This window comes from Melozone crissalis, unplaced genomic scaffold (genome assembly GCF_028551555.1).
Source record: "Melozone crissalis strain CALT ecotype California unplaced genomic scaffold, PUWL_Pcris_2 ptg000357l_1, whole genome shotgun sequence".
NCBI classification, from domain to species: domain Eukaryota; kingdom Metazoa; phylum Chordata; class Aves; order Passeriformes; family Passerellidae; genus Melozone; species Melozone crissalis.
This window is the reverse complement of record NW_026536102.1, coordinates 79,047-101,623: the sequence shown is the minus strand read 5'-3', so window position 1 is coordinate 101,623 and position 22,577 is coordinate 79,047. Positions and strand designations below refer to the sequence as shown.

At 37.6% G+C, this 22,577-nt stretch overlaps 1 protein-coding gene across 1 annotated transcript in view; it reads left to right on the top strand.

Annotated features, from left to right (window-relative positions):
• The window catches only part of LOC128949966 (inositol polyphosphate 4-phosphatase type II-like), a gene marked incomplete at its 5' end in the record, with an annotated part of 99,435 nt that extends 84,614 nt beyond the window's left edge, over nucleotides 1–14,821 (top strand). The window contains one exon of the mRNA XM_054294858.1: nucleotides 14,689–14,821. Within this exon, the coding sequence (XP_054150833.1) occupies nucleotides 14,689–14,821 (133 nt within the window). The remainder of the gene's footprint in view (nucleotides 1–14,688) is intronic.
• Nucleotides 14,822–22,577: the final 7,756 nt, after the last annotated feature.

Genomic DNA, 22,577 nt, shown 5'->3' with positions numbered 1-22,577 from the left:
CTCTCCTGTGCCGTGCAAGGAGCCCAAGATGTGCTGCCAGATTTATTATCTTCATGTGATGATCTTTGTTTGTAAATGAAAATTTTGGTGGGATAGAAGCTCTAGGAAAATGTAGGCATTTCATACAATGTGATCAAGCTCTTGTTCTTGGTTTTCAGAGAAACTTGAGTGCAGTAACATTTTTCAAATCAGACACATTTTCTTACTTTTACACCAAGGGTATTCACTGGCAAGACAATGCTGGGTACAGTAGTGTAGAAAAGTATTTGTAGGCTTAGCAGACTATTTAAAAATCTTTTTGTGACAGATGTATCTCAAATTTTATATTTTCTATCCTAAAGGCAATCGTTCTTCCTGCTGTCACAAAGCATCTTCTTTGGTGCAGCACAATAGGGATTAAAAAAACCTCATTTCAGTCTTAACTTAATTCCAATCTGAAAAACTTGCAATGAGGTGGTAATGAACTTGAACTTAGTACAGATTACCTCCTGCATGCTTACACAGATGTTCAAACACAAGACAGATATTTTTGAGACATAGTTCTCTTCTGAGAGTGTTTCTCTCTTGAGCAGATTAAACCCTGACATTTTCTGCTTTGCTTGTTGTTGCAGCGAATACGGTAACACCGTTTGGAGTTCACCTCCTAGGTTTGAATTAGGTCTACATAAATTCATACCCAGAAGAAGTATGGCTCATGATTATCAGGATGAGATCCTTGTAGCAAATAATAGGTTGTTGAGATGAAGAGGCTGATCCTCTGATCAGACCAATCAAAGCCATTTGGAATGCAAAACTCTATGCTAATGTGTAACCCGATGGAATAATGTGTCCACACTGGGCTAGGAAAAGTCTAAAAGCCTTTCTTCAGACAGGACCTACACCTGGTACTACTGTGGGCTGCTTTATGCAAATACTACAGCTTCGTTATTATTGCACCACAAAATGCATTAGGCATCCAATTTCCTTTGTAAATGAAGCAATACATTACTTCAATAGCTACTTTTGAAGCTTTCTGCAACTTAAACCACAGATGTTAAAACTATTGGAATTAAATGAACCCCCTCTGAATTGTAATCCTTGAATAAACTAGAAGGGGTTTTTTAATTATAAGTTTTATTAAATTAAAAATATACTACAATGGAGTGGAAAAAGTCAAATGATCTTATATGGCAAAAATAAAAACTTGAAGCTCGCTATCCATACTCCATTGGGTATGGAATGCCAAAAGAGAAATAATACATTTCATCTTGTTGCAAAGCCTAATGTTCTGTACCACATCATAATGTAGCCCAAACCTGACAATTCCTGGCTCATAAATCTCTTGGTTTTTCTTTTATTTACACTACAGACAAAAATCAAGTCTGTCCTTCAAAAGTACTCTGTCGTCAAGTGAGCTTGAAAGTTTATGTTGTTATCCATCATGTTTGACTATGTTTATGGTGCTGGAGATAAAATCTAGGCTTGTGAGCTTCATATTTTAGGGGATACAGTGGCAGTGCAAGTATGGACTGGAGATTATGAAGCTCTTTGAAGATGAGAGGGAAAAAACATTTGGGCGATTGGCATTGGAGAAGTTATTTCCAAAGACCACTGAATTCAGTGCAACACTTATAATCAAGCTATTTCTATCATAAAACTTTAGATAGCTATTGTATCCCAGCTAAGGACTCAGGTTCCCAATACTGTCCTGGGGAGGATGGTTAGTAGCCTGATTTAGGGGCCCTGAATCATCCTGGGGATGCTCTGTAGAACTAGAGGAAGCCTGGGCTGTTAAATTTGGCACCCAAAGACTTGCCACTCATGGTTAGGGAATGTTGCCTTTTAAAGGAGTTGGATCAGGTCTCAGAAGTGTATTCTGTAGTTGTCATGGTAAATACCTGAAGGTGAAATAAAGGTATGAGGGCAAAACTTAGCTTGAGGAAAATTTTGCTGACATCAGAACCTGATGGGCTTTTAAACATATGCTTGTCACTAGACACTAATTTATTTATTATCATGAGGTCAAGGAAGCCAGGAGTTATTAGAAAGAAGAAATGGGTAAGAAACGAAATGTGTACTGTTAAGTTACTCTTTAAACTTTAGCTGCTACAAGATAGAGGCTGCTTGTTTGCTCAATTCATATGATAACTACTGCATGCTTTGCAATAAGGGTAGAAGTCCACTTTGGTTACTTTCCTTGTTTACATAGAGAGCAGTAGCCATCAAGTGATGTAGTTATAGTGCCCTTATGCTAAATTCTTGTTTATTTTCATAGAAAAACTTTATTTGATAACTCTTCCAGACAAAGTTACTTTAGCTTGCATAACTTCAGCAACATTACAAATTCTGCAGATATTTAGCCATTTTGAGTAGATACATGTGCAGAAGTTATACTTCTATACTGAAGAACACTTTTTCAGTATTTCGTTAGATGTTGCTCTAGTTTTTCTACCATTGTGATTTGATGTGTTTATTTTTGAAAAAGAACTTATAATCAGTGTTCCTTAATAAAAATATGCAGCTAATAATTTGAATGAATGGGAGGGTGAGGAAGCTTTCTAAATAAAGTATGTCCTGTTTATGGAAGCAAGTGTTTGGTAGAGAGCTCTTTCCTTGCCCTCAGGTTGTCTGTTGCTTCTTCGGTTGTTGAATTCCTCTGCACTCGAGAGAACATTATTGGTCAAATCTAAACCCATTACTTTTCCATTGAAATTTCCATTATCTGTGAGCAATTCCATCTTGGGGAGGATTATAATATTTCTCATATTCTGTAGTGTTCTGCATGTGCTTCATTACTGTGCACCATACATGGGAAAATGTCATTTATTATTTCATACATCAAAATACTCTGTCTGCATTGATGAGCCTTCTTGTCTGACAAGTGCAGCTGCTGGCCTGCACTCACATATCTTTAGCTTTATTTGAATCTCATATCTGCCATCATTAGCTATTCATGCAAGCAGGAAAAGCAAAGGAAATAGTTCAAGGAATTCAGAGTGCTTGCTTTAACCAACTCCAGTGTTCTAAGAGAGTAGCAAGGATATTATGAACAACAAAGAGAGCACAAGCCCTGTCCCATGTGTACATTAATGAGATAACAAGAGATGCCTGTAGCTCTGCAAAGATAATTTTTTTAAAATTGCTTTTGCTGTTTAATTGCAGCTTTTGTGTTTTATAGATTTTATTTAAGCTATCAGTAGCTGTACATTAATAGTGCATTTAACACAGAATTGAATATTAATAAAAAGGGACAAGTGGACTAATTTCCATGTGTAAACCAGGCTCTGACAAGATGATGTTAACTGATAATAAGTTTTTAATAAAGGGTAATTGAGAATAAAGCTATAAGAATTGTTGAGATCTTTAAAAAATAACCAAACCGAAATTGTTTAGTTACCAGAAGCCTGTAAGTGCTGTCCAACAGACACAGAAGCTCAGGATTATCTAAAAACCAGGGACAGAATCAGCCTGCTCAGATGTTTTTGGAGGGTGGCTGCCCTTTTTCGTAGTCCCCTGGCCACGAGCAAGTGCTAGAGAGGACTGTGAGTGCTGACATCCCTCACTCACCTGGAAAGGCAGCATTATTCCTAATGAGGTTAATGTGGAGTGAGTTGCAATATAATTGAAGGACATTAGCATTTATTAGAAATTGAAAAGAAAGCGGAATTCCTTAAGGCCTGACATTACAGGCATTTGGAGAGGATGAAATGTTTCTCATTAACAACCTGTGTGCTTTTTGGCTGCACTGTAGGTTTTTCTGTATGAACACCTGGCCTCTGGCTCATATTTATTTGATCCAAACACCTGAAGCATATGAATAAGTGTTATTGGTTTTCCTAGTGACTGAAGAAGGCATGGCCAGAAACATAAGCATACCAGAATATATGAATGTAATACAAATGTAATAAGAATGTAATCTTATATACGTATAAGAATATAGTTGAGAACTGTATTCTTATAAAGAGAGTGTAAAATCAGAGGCACTGGCATTGCCTCCAGCACAACCTCAATCTGTGTAGTCTAATATTTTGTAGTTATTTCAAAATACAGGGTTTTTCTGGAAAATTGGAGCAGTGTTTAGCTAAAGTCGGAGCACTGTGAGATGATGAAACTCTGAAATGTACCTTGAGCTGTTTTCCTTCCAGTGCACATAATAAGCAGTGCATATAATAGAGTAGGAAAATGCACTGCAGACAAAGGTCACTCTCCACCATCCCAGTGAGACATTTGTACCCACTTGCTACCTTCTGTGTCCCATCCTGGGGAAGGAAGGAAGGAAGGAATACTCCAACATTGCTATTGGCATGCTGCTTCTTCAGAAGAAAATAATAATGGATGAATGTTTCCCACAAAATCTTGGATGGTTCCTTTTTTTTTTTTTTTTAATGTTTTGGATTTCTCACAGGAAAACACCCTCTTTTCCCCGTGATTGCAATTGCCACCAAATGTGGAAAGCCCCATTGCTGTTCTGCTTGGCAGTTGCATATGTGGCTTGCTAAACATGTGCTTGGGAACATTCATACTTAAAATATCTCAAACCCAGAGACTCCAAAGTTTCAGGAATTGGCAGGTTCTGTAGAAGGTCCCAAGGCATTGTAGTTTAAACTCTGGTGATAATGTTTCAGCACCACTGGTCATGCGCTTGAGGGAACACAGTCTGCAACGCAGGAAAGACTGACTTTATAAGAAACTTCATATGTATCTGATAGTTCAGTCCAGGTCAGGAAATAAATGGCCATTTTTTTCATCTGTCAGAGACTTAGCTCATGGTTAAGTGCTGCTGACAGTGCAGTGAACTCCTCTTGAGCTCAGGGAGTCTTGAGCATAGTTCATAGAGCTTATCCTGAGAACTGCGTCTTTGATCTTTGGCAAACTGACAATTACTGTTACTGCACTGAGCAAAACCACGTCCTTCAGCTCTTTGTAACAGTGAGAAAAATGTAGTGTTATTGCAGAGAGGAAGGTATTTGCACCTGTGTTATAAATTATTTACTCCTTTCTGCCAGCAAAGATTTAGGAATGCAGAAGGTAAATAAATGGCTTATTGAATTTTTAGTCTTTAGTGATCTCAAATCTTCTGAAAGTCTTTTTTTTTTTCTTGATACTGGGGGAAAAATAGTATGGGCTTTCATCTCTTTATTCTCCCTTTCAGTGCAGTGGTATTTTTGCTTAAAAAGTGAATCTGTGCTAATATTGTCTTTGTGAGATACAATGAACTTCTTAACAAATCTGCAGTAGCATTCAAATAAAGATTTCCTTACAAATGCAGCTTAACAACCAAAGAGAAAATGCTTGTATTCAATATTGTTTAAAAGATTTCAGTTTCAGTTCTCCTCCTTGGTACTTGAGTGAAGAACAGACTCCAAAATTTCAGCCATCTTCTAAAAAGATACTGAAACAAAACAAGTAAGATGAAAGAATTACATTCACTCCTAATTTCTCATAGAAAGGTTTATTTCTCTAAGTCTCCACATTGTACCTATTAACAGAAAAGATGACAAATGCATTCAAGGCATTTAAATTAGAATTTTATCCAGCCTTGTCATTTGCCCTGAAGGAAGTACATGGAAAAATTGTGTGTTTCTGATTCAAATGGAGTTTTCCTTGCATTTTCCAAAGTTCTCTAACAATCTACCTGCTGAAGAGAGGAGAAGATGGTTTATTGGTAGTAATGTTGGGACACAATTTTCAGGTTGCTGCAGTGTGCATCCCAGCCTATGCATTTTTTGGATAGGTTGTTTTGGTTAGCTCCCTACCTAACCAAAACAGGGCTGCATTTTTTTTCCTGGTGGCAGCTAAAATCAGATTTAGATGCATTTTTCTTTGTGGCTGGGGAATCTATATGTGCACAAATTCACCTTGTATAAATATACCCCCAGACTGTGTGCTGCTGAAAGAACAGCTGGGATCAGAACAGATAAAATCTCAAACTGGTTTTGTGGTTTTTAAAAAATGTATCAGTGTGTTAGGTGAAAGTTTTTTTAATGAACTGACATTATTTAGCTGAATTATTTAGAGACTAGCAGTTGTCTGCAGTTTATGACTCACACTTTGGTTAATCCCATGAAGAGACTATGTCTCTTGGTGTCATTAATGAAAAGCAGTTGCATTCCTCCTTTCATATATCTCAAAGTGAAAACCCAGCAAGTCACAACATTCAAATTTAGAATTCCTTCTGTTCAGCACCCTCCTCCCTTAAAATACCTAAATTAGGGATGCAACATAGATTAAATGATGTTCTGTTTACACCAGCAGTTCTCTGACCTTAATTCTGTCATCCTACCCATAGATTTGGACATCTCGAAATGAATAACAGATTTTAAGCTTCATCTTTCACACGTGTCTGTTAACTAGTGTAGGAAGCCCTTTCTGCCTCTAAAATCAGCTTTGCTACTTTGTCCTCAGCATGGGGAAAAAGACTAAAAAAATTTTTGCCAAAAGAAAAGGGATGACTCACAAAGATTTATTTTCATGGCCAACAGAAAGTATTTAAACCTGATTAGACATATGAAAGAATTTATCATGGATTTATGTTTCACTGTGCTATGTGAGCTAAATGTGTAACTACATCTTCAGTAAAACTCTCTTGCTGTGACAGAAACAGTCTGGAAACAAGTGTGACTCGCTAACCAATTATGCCAGTGCCCTACCCTTACGGAAGGGAAATGTTGGATCTGTTCAGAGCTCAAGTGAATGTCAAACCCGTGGGGTTTTGCTTGGTTGTTTTCCTGCACAGAGATGCAGACCACATTGGCTTTAGTGTTGGTCGTACATTAGACTGAATTTGACACCTTGTAAGAGAAATTTGTCAGGAAAGATTTCGCAACTTTGACCTGAGAAATTCCCATACACATGTAATCCTAATACTTTATAGAAGAGTGTCTAGGAAGATTATTAGAACCATACTTTTTGATAGACAGAGAAACCTTTGTAAAATTGATGTGTAATACTACAGAGGACTATCAGTAAAAAGCAGAATGAAATAGCAAATCCTTTCCTTGGAGTACAGTAGAGGTGAAAATCATGTTTCAGAAACTGCTCTGCTGTCTCGACAGGTAAAGAAGAATCTCCTCTGCAAACCCATCACTTTCCAGTTCTGAAGCTAATCTCTCACACAGTCACCACAATGACTTTGCAGGACTTGAAGCTTCTGGCCACAGCTGTAAATTGAAAACCTCTGCGGACAGATGCTAGAACATGATCTCAGTCATTTTATACAGTGAAATTATTAAATGTTTCCGGATGCAGTTTTGGCAGATTAAGTGTGCTCTCAAGTGATTCCAGGGCACTTTGGGAGTTGGCATGACCAGGATACTGTGCCCATGGGGCAGCATCTGCTGTCCATTTTGGCAGATTAAGGGACACAGGCACAGAAAGTCAACTTGGCTTTGCTGTTCAGATGCTGAGGGTGAATTTAGCCTGCTAATGGAGGTGTCCTAAATGCACCAGTGACAAAAATTGTGATTCTAACTGGAATTTTTTCTTAATGTTTCTTGTATTTTCACTATAATAAGTTTGTCAATGTTACTTTTTTACCACATAGATACTCTTTAACATTGAGGGAAAACCATTCTTGAAGGCATTCTGTATCAGTCAAAAAGGAAAATATTAATTCTTCTGCAATCAGCAGAGATTTCTAAAGTGCTAAGATGAACACTGGTAGAGATGTATATTACCCAGTAGCATGTTTTATGCATATTAGATATCAAGCTTGAAACTGCCCTTTTCCCGTCTATTCTTTGGAGTTAATTGTATGTTAAAAAGTAAACATAGACAAATATAGGGGTGTTGCTCTGTGTGAACCAGCAATTCGGGAGATGTTTCCATGGCCCAAAGCTGGAGTGAGTTGTGCTGTTTTGTTGCCTGCAGTGCAGGGTGTGTGCCTCTTTCACTTGCTCTGGGAAATCCAAACACAGCTAAGCTGATAAAATAGGTCATAAATTTGCACATTTATAATTATTTTGACTTCAAGGAGAACACATACACAGCAGAGCAAAAGAGCAACTGTGTAAATTGAGTTTTGACTTCAGCATTCCTTCCAAAGGATCCCTGTCCATGTCAGCACATAAGACAACAGGGTTTTCCCGGATGTGGTTGTGTGGCTGTGGGACCAAGTGTCTCCTTGCCTGTTATTAAATATTGCTGCAAGAGGGTTTCTTTATTAATCTCTTGCTCTGTACTGAACTGTTAAGGCCTGTTCATAATAGTGCTGAAAACCTGTACCCTGTCCAGCACTGAGCCTCCAGTAGCTTGCTGTCTCTGACCACCTCCTCAAAATTGAATTTTTAGCTCTGTACAGACTGAAACTCCGTAATGGTTTTGAGCCCAAACCCCACAGTTACTTCACAATAGCTGATTTTCAAGATCTAGGTGTCCTATCATCATGACTGCACCATGAATCTGCTGCATGGTCCAACTCAGTGGTCAAGCCTCATATTGTATGATCTACTTTCCTTTCTATTTCCTAAATATTGCATTAGAAAAGTCGTGTGTTATAACCAAGCAAGGAGAGAAGAAAGGAGTGGGGAAATAGAGGGTTTCTATTCTAGCAACAAGAGTAGGGAAAAACTTGCATTACAAAAGGTTAAAACAGGAGGAGGGAGTTTAGTGTGACAATTTGATAAAACAGATTTGATAAACAGTCTGGGGTTTTTGTGTATGTTTAAATAGCAGCTTCCTAAATCACTGACTGAATTTCTCAGTATTCTTGGATCTAAGACTGCTTATCAGTTTCAGCAATTCTCGTTGTTTTGAGCTGAGATTATAGGATCATGTAAGCAGCAAAAATTGATTTCTAGCATCTTCTACTTTATTTAGTGCCATGTGGATTTGAGGGAAAAAATTTAAGTTATTAAATGCGTATCAGAAAAAGAATAATTTTAAAGATCATTGATACAAAAGATGTCTCTGCTGATTCCCCTCCCTTAGCTTCCATTTTGAAACAATGCAGAACCATTTTTTGTTCTTAAAAATTGTTGGAGGTTTATTGCATCAACTTCATATTTCAAAATAAAATTTTGTTTCCCGATGTTCCTTTATATGTTTTATCTGAGTTCTGCTCTGATACTGAAATCCTTCAGGACTAGGCTGATACCTGTTTATTTCCTTCTGCATGATGTTTTATTCTTCTAGATGTGCTAGTGCAGCAGCTTGGTAATGGCTAGGAGATGTTCACAAGGATCCCACATTTTCTCTTTGAAAAAGTTAAGGCTGCCTTCTTGAACTGTAGTGCTGTACATTGATACAGGTGATTATTCTCTGAAGTGTTTCAGTCAATCCCAGTAACATGTATCATGTAGAAATTAGGATGCTTTCGTTCCAAAAACTTCTTAAGAGAAGCTGCTTCTTGAAAGCTGCTTATGAACTTGACTGTCTTGAAATAAAAGGAATAGGTAAGTTATCAAAATTGTGTAAGACTGAGAACTGTTAGCCATCCTTTCTATTTGAAGAAATGTCTCTACTATTACCAGATGGCACTCTAGAGAAGCAACTTACTTTTGCTATTTTCTGTGTCAGCACCGAAGTTTAAGAAGAAAAACACATCAGGACCAGAAAAACCTTGCTTGAATCTGTCTACAAAAAAAAAAAGGGAAATTCCCATAAAGTACAAGTGCAGTAGGACATGAATTCAAACGGTAGTCACCACTAGCACGTGGGACACCTGTTAATAGAAAGCTGCCTGTTTATTCCACCTGAAGAAATCGTGTAGAAGAGTTCAACGTTTCCAGTGTTGCTAATAACTGTAGCTGGAAAAGTTCTAAAAAAGAAGCATACATCCCAAAATGTGAAAATCATCTCCTCCAAAAACGTTGCTCAGGGACATCAGTGTGACTGACAATCGAAAGCCAGAATGTGCCCTCATGTGTGTGCTTGACTCTCTTAAGGACTTGAGAGGCTTTTTCCTCACACCATTTTCATCATCTCTGCTTCACTACTTTGAGGTCCAAATAATTTATCAGCTGAATTTGAAAAGAACAAAAAATACCTGCTGTTTTGCCTTTGCCTCATTTGATAAGCATGTAGCAACTCCTAACAGGAGTTTAGGATGATAAAACATCAAATGAGATAGAAGGCAGGCTGAAATGGTTATATTGTCATTAACTTACAGAACCCTTGGCTGCTACAATGTGTTTGTGCTGTGCCGGAGGTCTCAAATGAACAATTTGAGAGTAAATGAATAAAAATTGTATGATAGGTTAGTGGGGTGTTCATGACTCCAGATGTTGCGAACTTAGGTGGTTTCACTACTTCTGTTTAAATTATTTGTAAAATAGAAACTTGCTGGTTATTTTTCAAGTTTTCTTCCTTCCTTTTGCTGTTAAAGTTCAATTTGTGATGGAGATAACGTCTGAAACTATGGCTGTACCTTCACACCTGAGCATGTAGCACCCTTAGCGCTCTGTTCTGGTTGTGCTGTCAGTCAGAAGCCACATGAATCCAGCTGACAGGGCACTAGTGGGATTTCTGCTGTTTGCAGTGAAACTCCTCCAGGGTGGGGTGAGCCAGGGGAAGCAATGTTATGGTGCTGACAGCTGGGTGTAGGTCTTTGCTTTGTTCAATAGTCACTGCAGAGGACACTTTGGGGTGTGTTGGAAGGCACTGTCACTGCACTGCACTGAGAAATGTTGGCACACGCTATAGCAAGGCATCTGACCCTGATCAAATATTCCTCCTCAATTAAAAGCATGCGTAGCTATTCTGCTCAGCTTGTTCTTAGGAAGCTAATAATGGACTTGGATCCTCTTGCTCTATTTTGGGGACATCTTATTGAATCATGCATTGAATGATGTGACTAATTTGTGGAACAGAGTGCCTGTGCATCAGCTGTTCACGGTTGCTTTCCTGGGGGGAAGATAAACTTTTTATGTTAAAAGACACCGATCATTCTTTTCAGCATATCAAAGAACAAATGTACTGTAGGCTTTTCTGTTGAAAAAAAAAAAAAAAAAAAGAGAACAAATGGCTTTTATCTGTATTTCCATCATTACTCCCGCATAAATCTCACTGAAGCTAATGTGACTTGTAGCAGTGCAGATGAAAGCCAGACACTGTTGAGATGTGGAGTCCAACAGAGCAAGGCACACCACAGAAGCAGGAGGGTTCATCCCTGTAGGAACAACCTGCAAGTGTGTGACTCAGCCTGCTTGGAATGAACCATTGGTGTGCAAAGCCAGGGCTCTCCAGATTGGTGTAAACAATCAATCTGATTAATGCAGTGGCTGTGCACCCTACTGAATGCTCAACTTCACTGCTGCCCAGATGGATTTCTCCAGAAGAAAAAAGTTTGGTGTGTGCATAGGAGCACACGTGATGTCTGTGATGGAAGGGATGCAGGGCAAACAAAAATCACCCGGACTCTGTGACTGGGAAGGAAGAGATGGGACTGGGAGGGTTGAGCTGGACTTCTCATGAGTTGTGGGCATAAGGGGAGTAAGCTGAAACCTGCAGGCTCACCTTGAGGAGTTGGAAGGGAGTAAGGGGACAGGGTCAAAGGGACAAACCTGTGGGATGCTGTGGAGATTAAAAAAAGAAAAGGAAAACCAGCAAGCAGCAGGTTCTTAAAAAAGTATATAGAAATACATAATGGAGGACAACATTAACTGGGAACAATAAAGTTAGTCCTCCCAGCTGATCACAAATAGTAATGTCACTGTGAGCAGAAGAGGAAGGCAGTTCTGTAGGTGGGCCCTAGGACAGAGGCATAGCTGGAGCAGTCTGATAGAGAAACACAGAATTACTTATTTCAGTGCTGACAAGGCCAATAAACCATGCAATCAGCTTAATTTCTTGATAGTTTCTGAGATAATGTCTACAGCAAAGTCTCAGTTCTGCCCAAGTTCCATCCATGGACACTTGAGATCTGTAGAACAAAAGCAGCAAACACCCTGCCACCAGCAATTACTTTGACCTAGATGAAAATAGCAGGGGTTTTATTTTTTTATCTCTTATTTTGCTATTCGAAATAGTATGTATTGATCCCTTTATTAGTGTAACATACAGACTGAAGTTCAAAGCAAAGACTAAGACTAAGAACTTATTATGGAAGGCTTGTTCAAAAGAGAAATTGGGCAAGGAAAGGTTTTGATCAACCCCCCCTTGCCTAGGGTTCCACCTGCAAACGCAGCTCTTGCACCTCTCTTGCTATCCAAGCTTAGGAAATGTAGCACTGCCCTTTAACACACGAGTCAGAAGGCAGGCTTTCTGTAAGGTGATGTGGCTGCTGCTGTTTTCAGAGTATCCTCTTCATCTTACCTGCAGCTGTGGGACAGTAAAGATAATGTCTGCCAGCTTTTTCTCTCTTGAAAGCAAGAGCATACTTGTGACCTGTCCTTCTGAAAGGGCACTGCATTGTCATCTGATATATTTGGATATTCTCAAGTCCACATTAAAAAATGGCAAGTTATCTTTTCATCACAGGATATTCATAGTAAATAGAAAAAAAAAAAAAATCTTGCCAGTCCTTGCTGCCCAAAGGAAGTCTATAAACAGGACTCCTGAGTGTATGCAAGTAAGCTTCAGAGGAATTGAAGAAGTGTGGTTGCAGTGTGAGTAATTGTACTTACAGAGAATCTGTCAAGAATACAAAAGGCAAGCCTGGCAGTGGAAGTGTCCCTGTTGCTCTGGTAGGACAAGGACCACACAATCCAGCGTGATTCAGTAGAACTTCCTTCTAAGTAGATTAGCTCCTCCCTGTGTTGACTGATAAAGATACAAGGTGATTTACTTACAGGAATGCAGGTGCGAGCCTTTGAATAAAAAGAACTGCTATGGACTTTGAGTCACCAGCAGTGATGAATTTTTGAAGTCAGTTTACCATCATTTAATACTATTTTAGAATAGCTGTTAGTGTGTGGCCTTTTCATTTCTGCCAATAAACTTCCTAATAGATACTGAAGCAGGACTGAAAAGCCTGTGAGCACCATGGAGACATCATTTGTTCAGTGTTGCATTATGACGTACTCATGATCTTTTTTTCTTTGCTTCCTTAACTTTTTTTTTCAACCTCCTTATTTCATTTCTGTTCAGTGTGTGTGTTGATTTTAGTGATGGTGTAGTTCATTGTGGAAGTGATTTAATGTTCACTTGTGAATACTACTCCAAGGCACCTAGTAGCATTAGTATGCTAGTAGCCGCCCAGTGATGGTGCTTCCTCTGTCAGCTGTAGAACACAAAAGTTATACTGGAAGTACTTAGATAAATCTATTTCCTCAAAATGGCTCTGTACTTTCATTTTGTCAAAATGCCTGCGTGTTGGCTTTCTTTGCTGCTGAAATGCTGTTCTATCTGTTCCTAACTTCCCTGTTTAACAGCAGACAGACCCAGGGAGCACTGACTGACTCGGATGATCCCGAAACAGGCTGTCTAACTGATAACAAGCCAACTGCTCGACACTTCTATCCTGTCGCCTTGCTGCTTGTCAGCTCACACCTGCTGGTTGTGTGGCTTATTTTAAGTCTTGCTTTGCTATTAGCCAAATATCAATAAACTTTACTTGTGTTCCTTTCTTTTCTACAAACAGCAACGAACTAACTCTAGAAAAAAGAATCATGTTGTAATATTTCTACAGTCTCAGACCCCAAGGATTCATCTTTAAGATTCCCATGTCTGAAATGTACTGTGTTTTCATTCTTTTTTTCTGAACTCCGAGAAGTATACTATGCATTGAGTGAATTGATTTGCTCTTTCTGTTCATGGTAAAGCTTTCCCACTGTAATTAGCGCAAAGAAAGCCCACTTACAATGCTGTCACTGTATAGAAGTTGTGGAATCCTGAATGCTTGAATCCCTCTTTCCAGAGTAATTAGTCTGACCAAAAAAAAAAAAATAAAATAAAAATTTGCACAACACAAACTAACTAGACAAATATGGCAGGGCAATGGTTTGTGAGACTTACCTTCCGTTGTGTTTTTTCATTGTAACTAGCTGACGGGATTGTTTTCGTTTAATAAATTATTATTACTTTGCTACAACTAACCCTTTTCTGTAGAGTAAATAGAATATACTAAGTTCTGTTTTGTAATGAAATTAGCCTGTTTGTAATTGTTGCTTTAGTTGCTTTTGCTTTCAGTACACTTTTATATTCTTTTTAACAAAGTCCTGTTTATGTCTTGATGCACCACTTTGGCACTTGTGACTTTTGTACTGTATGTGAACGAACATCCTTCCTTTATAAAGCAGAGAGGTGGATTGGGCTGTTTGAAAAGCCATTCTCTCTTTTTTTCATTGCAAAGCTGAACATACAGCAAATGAAGCAGAGATGAAACTTTCCTTCACGAATCTCTAGGGCCAGACTTAATAAAATTCCTTATTCCTAGAATGCGCATTTTAGGGCAATGTATACTCACACATATATAGCAAATCACTTGAAAAAGAAAGGTATGAAAAGGTTTAAAAGGCAAATATATTTCTGGAATTAGAACAAAATGTATCATTAAAGTTATTAAATTTTTTTACTGAACTTTAAACCTCAAGGGCAGATATATTAGGGGGATGGAAAATCTTATCACCTATTTCTGAGGGCAATAAGTGTACTGGGCCTGGCCTTGGATTTAATTCTGTAAGATGTATCATCACTCATGGAAAACAAAAATGTAGAGTTGAATCCTTGTTATTTTTACTTCAACTGTTGCTGAAACTCTGCAATGAACAAATAAAGCATATTTATTTATTCTATGTTTCATGAAGTTGTACTTTTTCCCCCTTTCACTAGAGAAGGATGCCGCATAGAGAATGTTCTGAAGAATGTCAAATGCAGAAAGTATGCATTCAACATGATGCAGCTGATGGCTTTCCCAAAGTACTACAGACCTCCAGAGGGGACATATGGAAAAGCTGACACCTAAGTTTAACAAAAGTGTAATCAGGAGCATGTATCATGCTAATTAGTGAATATAACAACTGCTGTTTATGACATATGAATTGGGAATGTATGACCAGTGGAGGTGTTATTTTTAGCAGGTTTTATCACTTTACACTGAAATGAATCTGATTAGTCATTATGAAATAAAACCATGAAAAAGCAATGGACTGGATATTCTGAAAATCAAATATACTCAACTTATCTTTGTGAAATTGAAGCTTAGTATGACTCATAAGCCAGCTGGAATTAGTTTCTGGGGTCATTTGATTGAAGATTAAAAAGGGAAATGGCATTTGCTGTAGGAACAGAGATTAGTAATCTGGAAGGTGGCATTCTGACTCCAAACCAAACCCTGAGATTTGATTTAAGGGGTATCTTACTGCTGGAAAAGGTGTTTTCTGTAACCAGCAGAGCACTGAGGTCTTGATCACTAAGGATTAAACCCTTCACAGAAATGTTTATGAAAGATGCTAATGATAATACCTGGGCTAAATATAATTTTGGTAATTACAATTAGCTTCTTTACATAAGCGTGGTAACTTCATAATGTGTTTTTAGTAATTGCAGACTGTAATTTCAGTAATTCCATTTTGATTCCCTGCGGTTCATTTGGATGTATCACTCTTGGTTTTCTGCACCTCAGCCAAATACCACTTATTTCACTTTCACATAGATCACACTGAAATCAGGGCGATTAATTCCACAAGTCATGTGACTTGAATTTCACCTCCTCTTTAGTGTAAACCCTTAAAAGCAAATTTTCTTTAGTGCTAGGGAAAATAAGTTGTATATACAGGAGTTAATGTATCCTTAGACTCTGAAAACTTGTATGTTATTAGAAAGCCTAAAATAAATGTTATGAGTAAACTGCTGTACTAGGACTAGTTAGCCACAGCAGCTGATTTATATAAAATTTGTAATGCTGCAGGTAGACACTCTAGGATGAAGAGCTATCAGCTTTAAAAATGAATGTTAATGTTCTGCCAGCTGGTGTTAATCCTGAAATTTGTCTTGCAAAGAACATTTGTGTTTTCTAATTGTGTCTATTTACTTCTATTTACCTTCTTCTGCCTCCCAGAGAGGAATACAATTTAAAATTCCCAAGTATTCACTGGTTACTGACCTTTATGCAATGCCTTCTTTTTATATCTAGAGCAGAAGTATGAGAAATGTAACCTAATGAAACTACCCTGGGAATTTGAGCATCTGTAGGAAATTGTAATTGCCATGGATAAAGAAGTAAACGTTTGCTTACTCCTATGGAAGTCAAAGAAATCTCTATACACCGTGACTTTTAATTAGTTCTTTTTAATCCATTAATATTCATTACTGGGTATAAATCTGTAACTATAATAGAATTTAAGAGCCTGATTCTGCAAATTCTATTTGGGTGATCCATGGAACTGATCTATCATTTGCCTAAAATTAAATCCATCTTGTGTATTTGCAAGATCAGGCTTTGGAGTTTGTAGGAAAACATCAGAAAGAGATTCTTGTTCTAATACTCATTGACTTCAGTGGAGCCAGAAATTCACCTATACAATACATTAGCTAATTGGAACTATTTTTTCCAAGAAAAGTAGATAATGTAAGTAGTGTTTTGGTGCATTAGTTTTTTATTTCTATTATATAATATGCTGTCATTAATTGCTTCCTTTTTCTTGGAATGTATTCAGTATATGTCAGAAGAGTTGACAATGCATCACAGATAAGCTCAGACTCATGAGAACATAATGCTTTGATTTCTTCTTGTCATGTACCAGTAGAAGGGGACAATACTCATTGGGTGGCTGGATATGTGCATAAATTAGTGTTTGTCTATTAATATAATGTAGCTGATCTGTGTGAAACTTTCTTCTGAATTTATGGAACATAATCTTTCCTAGAAAAGTAATTTTTCTTGTGTCAGGCTGCTGCACTAACCCTCACTATATACATGTTTATTATTAGCTTAAAGAACCCCTACATATGCAGTTTAGAGATAGTGATAAATTCCTTATGGGTCTCTGAAATAACCTCCAGGCATGCAGTAGAGAATGCCAACCATTGCACAGTAATTCTGAAACTGTCTGTAAAAATCTCAGTGGAGATGGTGCTCTTTGCTGGGTGCTATAGGTACCTAGACTTCTTTATCTGAGTCCCATTGGCATTCTGTCACATTAAAATATGAAATTATTCTAGATTTTCTTGCCAGGAAAATAGTATTTCAAGATTGTGCCTCAGCATTTTAGCCCTGCCCAGGCTCTAAATTGCTGTTATCACTACCATGTTATTTTTGCGTTGAAATTGTTTTTCACGCTGAAGCCATGGATTTGATGAGGAGAAAGAAAAAATGGCACTGGATTGCTATCCTTTTTGTTTTAGCAACCATTCACAGTATGTTCTTGTGAAATTAAATAAATCCCTTATTTGCTAAAGATAATTAGACAAAACCACAAATACATCAGTCAGCTGCCGTGAAGCCTCGTGCTTGGGCCATTACAGAAGAGTTGCCTGAGCTCTGTGCTAAATAGTGCTGAAATTTTTCTCACTGATATTTGGATTGGAACATCTTGTTGTAGGTCTGGAGAGCTTTGTAAAACCTGCACAAGCGCTCCAAGTGTCCTGGAAAAACCTCGTTGCTTCAGTAGCAAAACAGGCCCAAAGATTTTGTTGTTTGGTCAGTGCCTGCTGGGGCTACTGTGGTCCCTGTGGGCAAAGGCTGTGCCGTCAGCTGGCCATGGATTCAAAATTTTGGGGTTTTCTGGTTTGCCTTTTATGGAGAAACAAAGAGGGGCTTGCTGCAGGTTGATGGTTGTGCTACATGGAGTACATTTACTCTTTGTAGCAGCTGCTCCCAGCCCTGTGGGTTGTTTGAGTGTCTGACAGAGGAGTTAAATCATCCCTGGGGTCTTGCACATTATCTTCTAGCTCACTGTGCATTTCAGTGCACTACTTAATTTTTATGAGCAAACTACATTTTTTGTCTTGCAGAGGGATAACATAAGCAGAGTGATTTTGATGGTGGCTCCACAAAAACTGTTCCATAACTGCTGTCTTAAAACTTTTGTAAGGTATAAAATAATCTGCTTTTAGAGGAGGGCAGTTCTTAAGGGCTAGAAGATGAAAATTCAAAAATACATCTGGCATCTAAAGCCAAATCTTGTCTTAGAGATGATATTATTTGTAGAAATCTAATCAGGATCTGTCTCGAGGAATCCTGAAATAAGGGCTTCTAGCTTTCAATATTTGTACAATGCATCACACACTTCCATGGGGGTTTTGTACCACAGAGTAGTGACTAAATAGAGAGCTAGCCTAAAATAACTAAAAACATAAGGAAAGGAATGTTAAAGTATTTTTCCCCAGAAATGATTGTAATATTGTTATAATACATGTCTATGAGTGACATTATATTATCTATTGTTTATAATACATGTTCATGACTGACATTAAGCAGGCAGGGTATTTTTTTTGAGGTCTTCTGAGGAATTTAAAATGCATTCTGATTAATGTTCATACTTTGGCTTTTATGGAGCAATTAGAAAGCAAAAATTTTTAATCATGTTGTGTGATTTTTGTCTATGTGAAGCTATGTATTTTGATGGAATCCTAGCAATGTCTGTGTTATAAAAAAAAATAATTTAGGAGGACAGCTGAAACAAAATATTAACTGGGAAGTAGCCTTAAGGAAGCCCTTTGCAATGCAATTTTAATTTTTTTCTGTCTGAATTTTGCCATTACGTAAGTGAAATGAGGAAATTAACAAACAATTTTGTGTCTAAATCAATCTCTCCTGATGAAAATTCACTTAGTTGCAGTGGAATAACTTGTAATGATATTCTAAATCTTCATTAGTAATTTTGGTATAAAGAAGTGCAACACTCCGTTCTGAAGCCTACTCTATAATATGCCTATTAAAAGTTTCAGGAAAAAATTATTTTTATTTCTAGATTAAACACAAGTTCCAAGAAATCCTTTGGTCCATTTAAAAAAAAGCATGAAATGCACTGAACATCCACCAGTGTAATAAAGAAAGGAATTGCATTGAAAACTATGCAGCAAAATTACTTGTGTGAGTTAATGTATGTAATCACTTAACAGTCTTATACGTACATTGTGCCAGTTGGTTATGTTGTAAACTTGAAACTATTGATATTTATATTTATGCTCTTTTTTATTATAAAGAACTGCGCTGTATAGGTAGTGCCATGAGGCATGTTTGCATCTTGCTTTTCACTTCCTTGCAGCTTAAAAGCAGATGTTTACAGTGGAAATGGTTTAAAGTAATTTGCTGTTCTCGAAAACACAAACTTACCTTGTATATTGTGTGTTTACAAAAAAAAAAATCATACAAATGCTTTTTAGAGAGAAAAAAATCACAGATTTCAGTCCTTAAAACACTGGGGTTTTCCCTTAGCCGTACAACACCTCAACTGTTGTGCTGCCAAGCATTTGGCTTGCACTCTGCAGGACTCAAACATTTATTTTCTTTCTTTCATAGCATCTGCTGAATAAGTAATATAACAGCCGTGACTATCAGCATGATACTCACGATCCAAGTTAAAAACTTACATTTGCTCAGATATGAGCAAATACTTCAGGATAAATGAACTGTAAGACACTTGTGAACCAGCGTCTCCCTATTCCAAAGAGCTGAAACATAAGGCACAGGATTTGTGTGCTGGCTGGGAAAAAAGGTTACAGTTGGAGTCTGTGCTAACAGAGTGCCCTGGCCATGCCAGGTTCAGAGCAGTGAGAATTCAACCACGCTGCAGTGGTGTTTGGTTACTCCTTCCTTGCATGCAAAGTGCCTTGAAAGTTTTCAGCACTTCTGTTTATGAATGGCCTGACTTTAAAACTTCTAAAATCCCAAATTACTTTGGTACTTGTTTTCCTTTTGTGTAGCTGTTCCTTGTGATGTTCCTGTCTTACATTCTGGAGCACACAGGGCTGTGTATCAGTAACATTAACAGGACCTCAGTCCGCAGCATGTGTGTGTCCAGAGAAACAAAGCACAACTATAGGAATTCAATGCTTTTTATATTTCAGGGTTTATCAGTTTTGTTTCATTGCTGTCTGTAAGCCATGTCCATTGTACACTATGTGTATATTTTTATTTAAATAAATTTAATGTTTATTTTTTATGTTTCTGACTTTTCTGTTCGTTATTCATTTTTCATTGTCATTGCGGTGGCGTTGCCCAGAGGGAGGATTGTCCATGCTGATGAGAGTGTGTTCCCTCCTGAAGCAGTTGGGGGAAGCCCACTCACAGGTCTCATCACCTCTAGGAGCAAGGATTTAAGAAAAGTTCTGAAATAACATTTAAAAGCCGGCAATGGGCAAAAATTTATAGTTCATATTCTTCTTAGTCTTACCTTAACTTTCATCTCAGAACCAGGTGGGTCATGCGTTTTCTAGTTCAAAGCAAACAAAACATTCCAATGCCCATAAGGAGATCCCTTTCACATAACTGTTGATCTTTAATTCAGGTGGGATCAAGGCTTTTCGTAATGAAGACTTTTAAAAAGGTGATGTGTCATGCTTTGTCTGGTATCACATCTTCACCATCTCAGCAAATTATTTCCTTGGGAAATAATTATGGATTGCTTCTGTGCTGTTTTCTTGAGTTTCTGTTGGAATCCGGATTTATTATATGATCTCTCACCACAATGAAAGGTAAGTTCCCCATGGCTGGCTGAAATGTAGCAAACAGATCTTCTGTTCGGGTATATGATAAAATGTGGCTCATCTGTACTGTCAGTACTACGAGTAGAAGGTGGTTGCATAATTTAGTATCTCTGTTTATATGTTAGCATTTTTAGTTTTACTAAAATATATTTAGTGAGATTTTAACTACTTGCAGAGTTCTTGATAACCTTTAGAAAACACTGGGAATTGGTGCTTCTTTGGAAATAAATTAAAAAGCTGTTAGCATTCAGCTAACAGGAGCCTAGGAGTTTTGTCTCTTAGTAATAAAAGTGAAAGTATTTTTAAATTACTTTGTCTCACTTTGCATGTTTATGGATTTTATTTTCCTCGTAAACTGGGAGCCGCTTTCTTCTCACAACGATGTAAGACAGAAAAGGAGAAAGAACCTACAGCTGAAGTGAGATGATAGAATAATATGATAGCAAAAATATGTTTTCACTGATTCCCTTTCCAGTGTTACTTCAGAGCATGCTTGAGTATGTGACATAATATTTCTGAACCACAGTTTGCAGGGTTCCACACTGGGCTGACCATTGCTGCCTGTAACAGAATGTGTTCACAAATGCTGCTTCTGCTAGGCAAGAGCTTGATTTTGAGGGAAAAATGGTTGTTCCACTTTGCACATTCTGCCAACAGCAAGGGAAGAGGACAGTGCTCCGCTGAGGAGGTAAGGAGTGTAACAATGCATCAAGGTTTAATGCTTTTTTTATGATAGATAAAAATTGTAGTCACATCCAAAGGTTACAAAGCATTTTAGATAAAGAAAAGATAAAGAGAATTTTAGAGGTTGATTGCAAGTCCTAATGTAAATATAAATTACTTGCTTCTAAGTACTTTTAATTAAGTTTAAATAGGTTAATTATTTACACTGTTCAACGGGAATATTTGATACACATCAAGGTAATTTTCAGCAGGAATTAAAAACAACTCCCAAACTCACAAAATAACATCATCTAGTATAAATGAATACTTTTAATGACTACCTTTACCTCCTCATGATACACCACCTCCATGCTTTGTTGAAAGAAAGAATTAATTAAAAAAAATTAAATCAGGGTTTTTGCTTTTTTAATATCAGTATGGGAAATAGAAGTGATCATTTCATGGGTGGGAAGTAGTAGGTGTTAGCAGGTTTTTTGTGTGTGAATCCAGTTAGTGTACTTAGGTATAAAATACTGAGTAAGAGTTCAAAAAACAAAAAAGTGGAGCACCCAGTTTATATTCACATATTCAATGGCATGGTTAATGGACATCAGCAGGGGAGATGTGATCCCACACTTTTTAAAAATCAACAGGAAAGCAGTGCACACTATGCAATTCGCTTTTGCATTAAACTTATTAAGTCAAATCAATTTTTACAAGCACATAGGCTAGAGTTCTGGAACTTAATTCCTTTTGATCTTCCGCCTGCTAAATTCTGCTTCCCATTGTGCTACCATGCAGTTTATTTTTAACAGATAATTTGTTTGGACACCATTAAAATGAAAATATGACAACTTCTAGTGCTACTAAGGCACTGAAATTCCTGTCAAGTTATTAATTGTCTGCACTCACACACACAGACACGCAAACAGCCATTTGCACAAGGGAAAATTGTAGAGTTAAGAAAATATCGCTGCTATGTTCAAGAGCATGAAGCACACAAAACACAGGATCCTGACTTTTGCAAAGCCAGCATTACAGAATACTCCCACTAATTTCTGTGCTTGAGGTGCAGCCCCCATACCTGTTAGGTGTCTGGAGAAGAAGACTGCTATGATGTGACAGGTTTTAAATGGAACATTTTGGGGCTGAGTCAATTGATTTTTCTTTTCATTACAATATGACATTAATTCAAAACTCTTTTCTATGATTAGTGTTCTGAAAGGCACATTTCCGAATTACGGATTCTTTTTTCAGCTGAGCACTGCTTAGTGTTAGGGAGAAGGGTGGATGCACCTTAGCTAAGAAGGGAACTGTGTGGATCAAATGGCCTTCAGATATTTTCATGGTTTGTGATTGCACTCTCATGGATCATAAATACTGTCATAATCCTGTGACCTACTAAA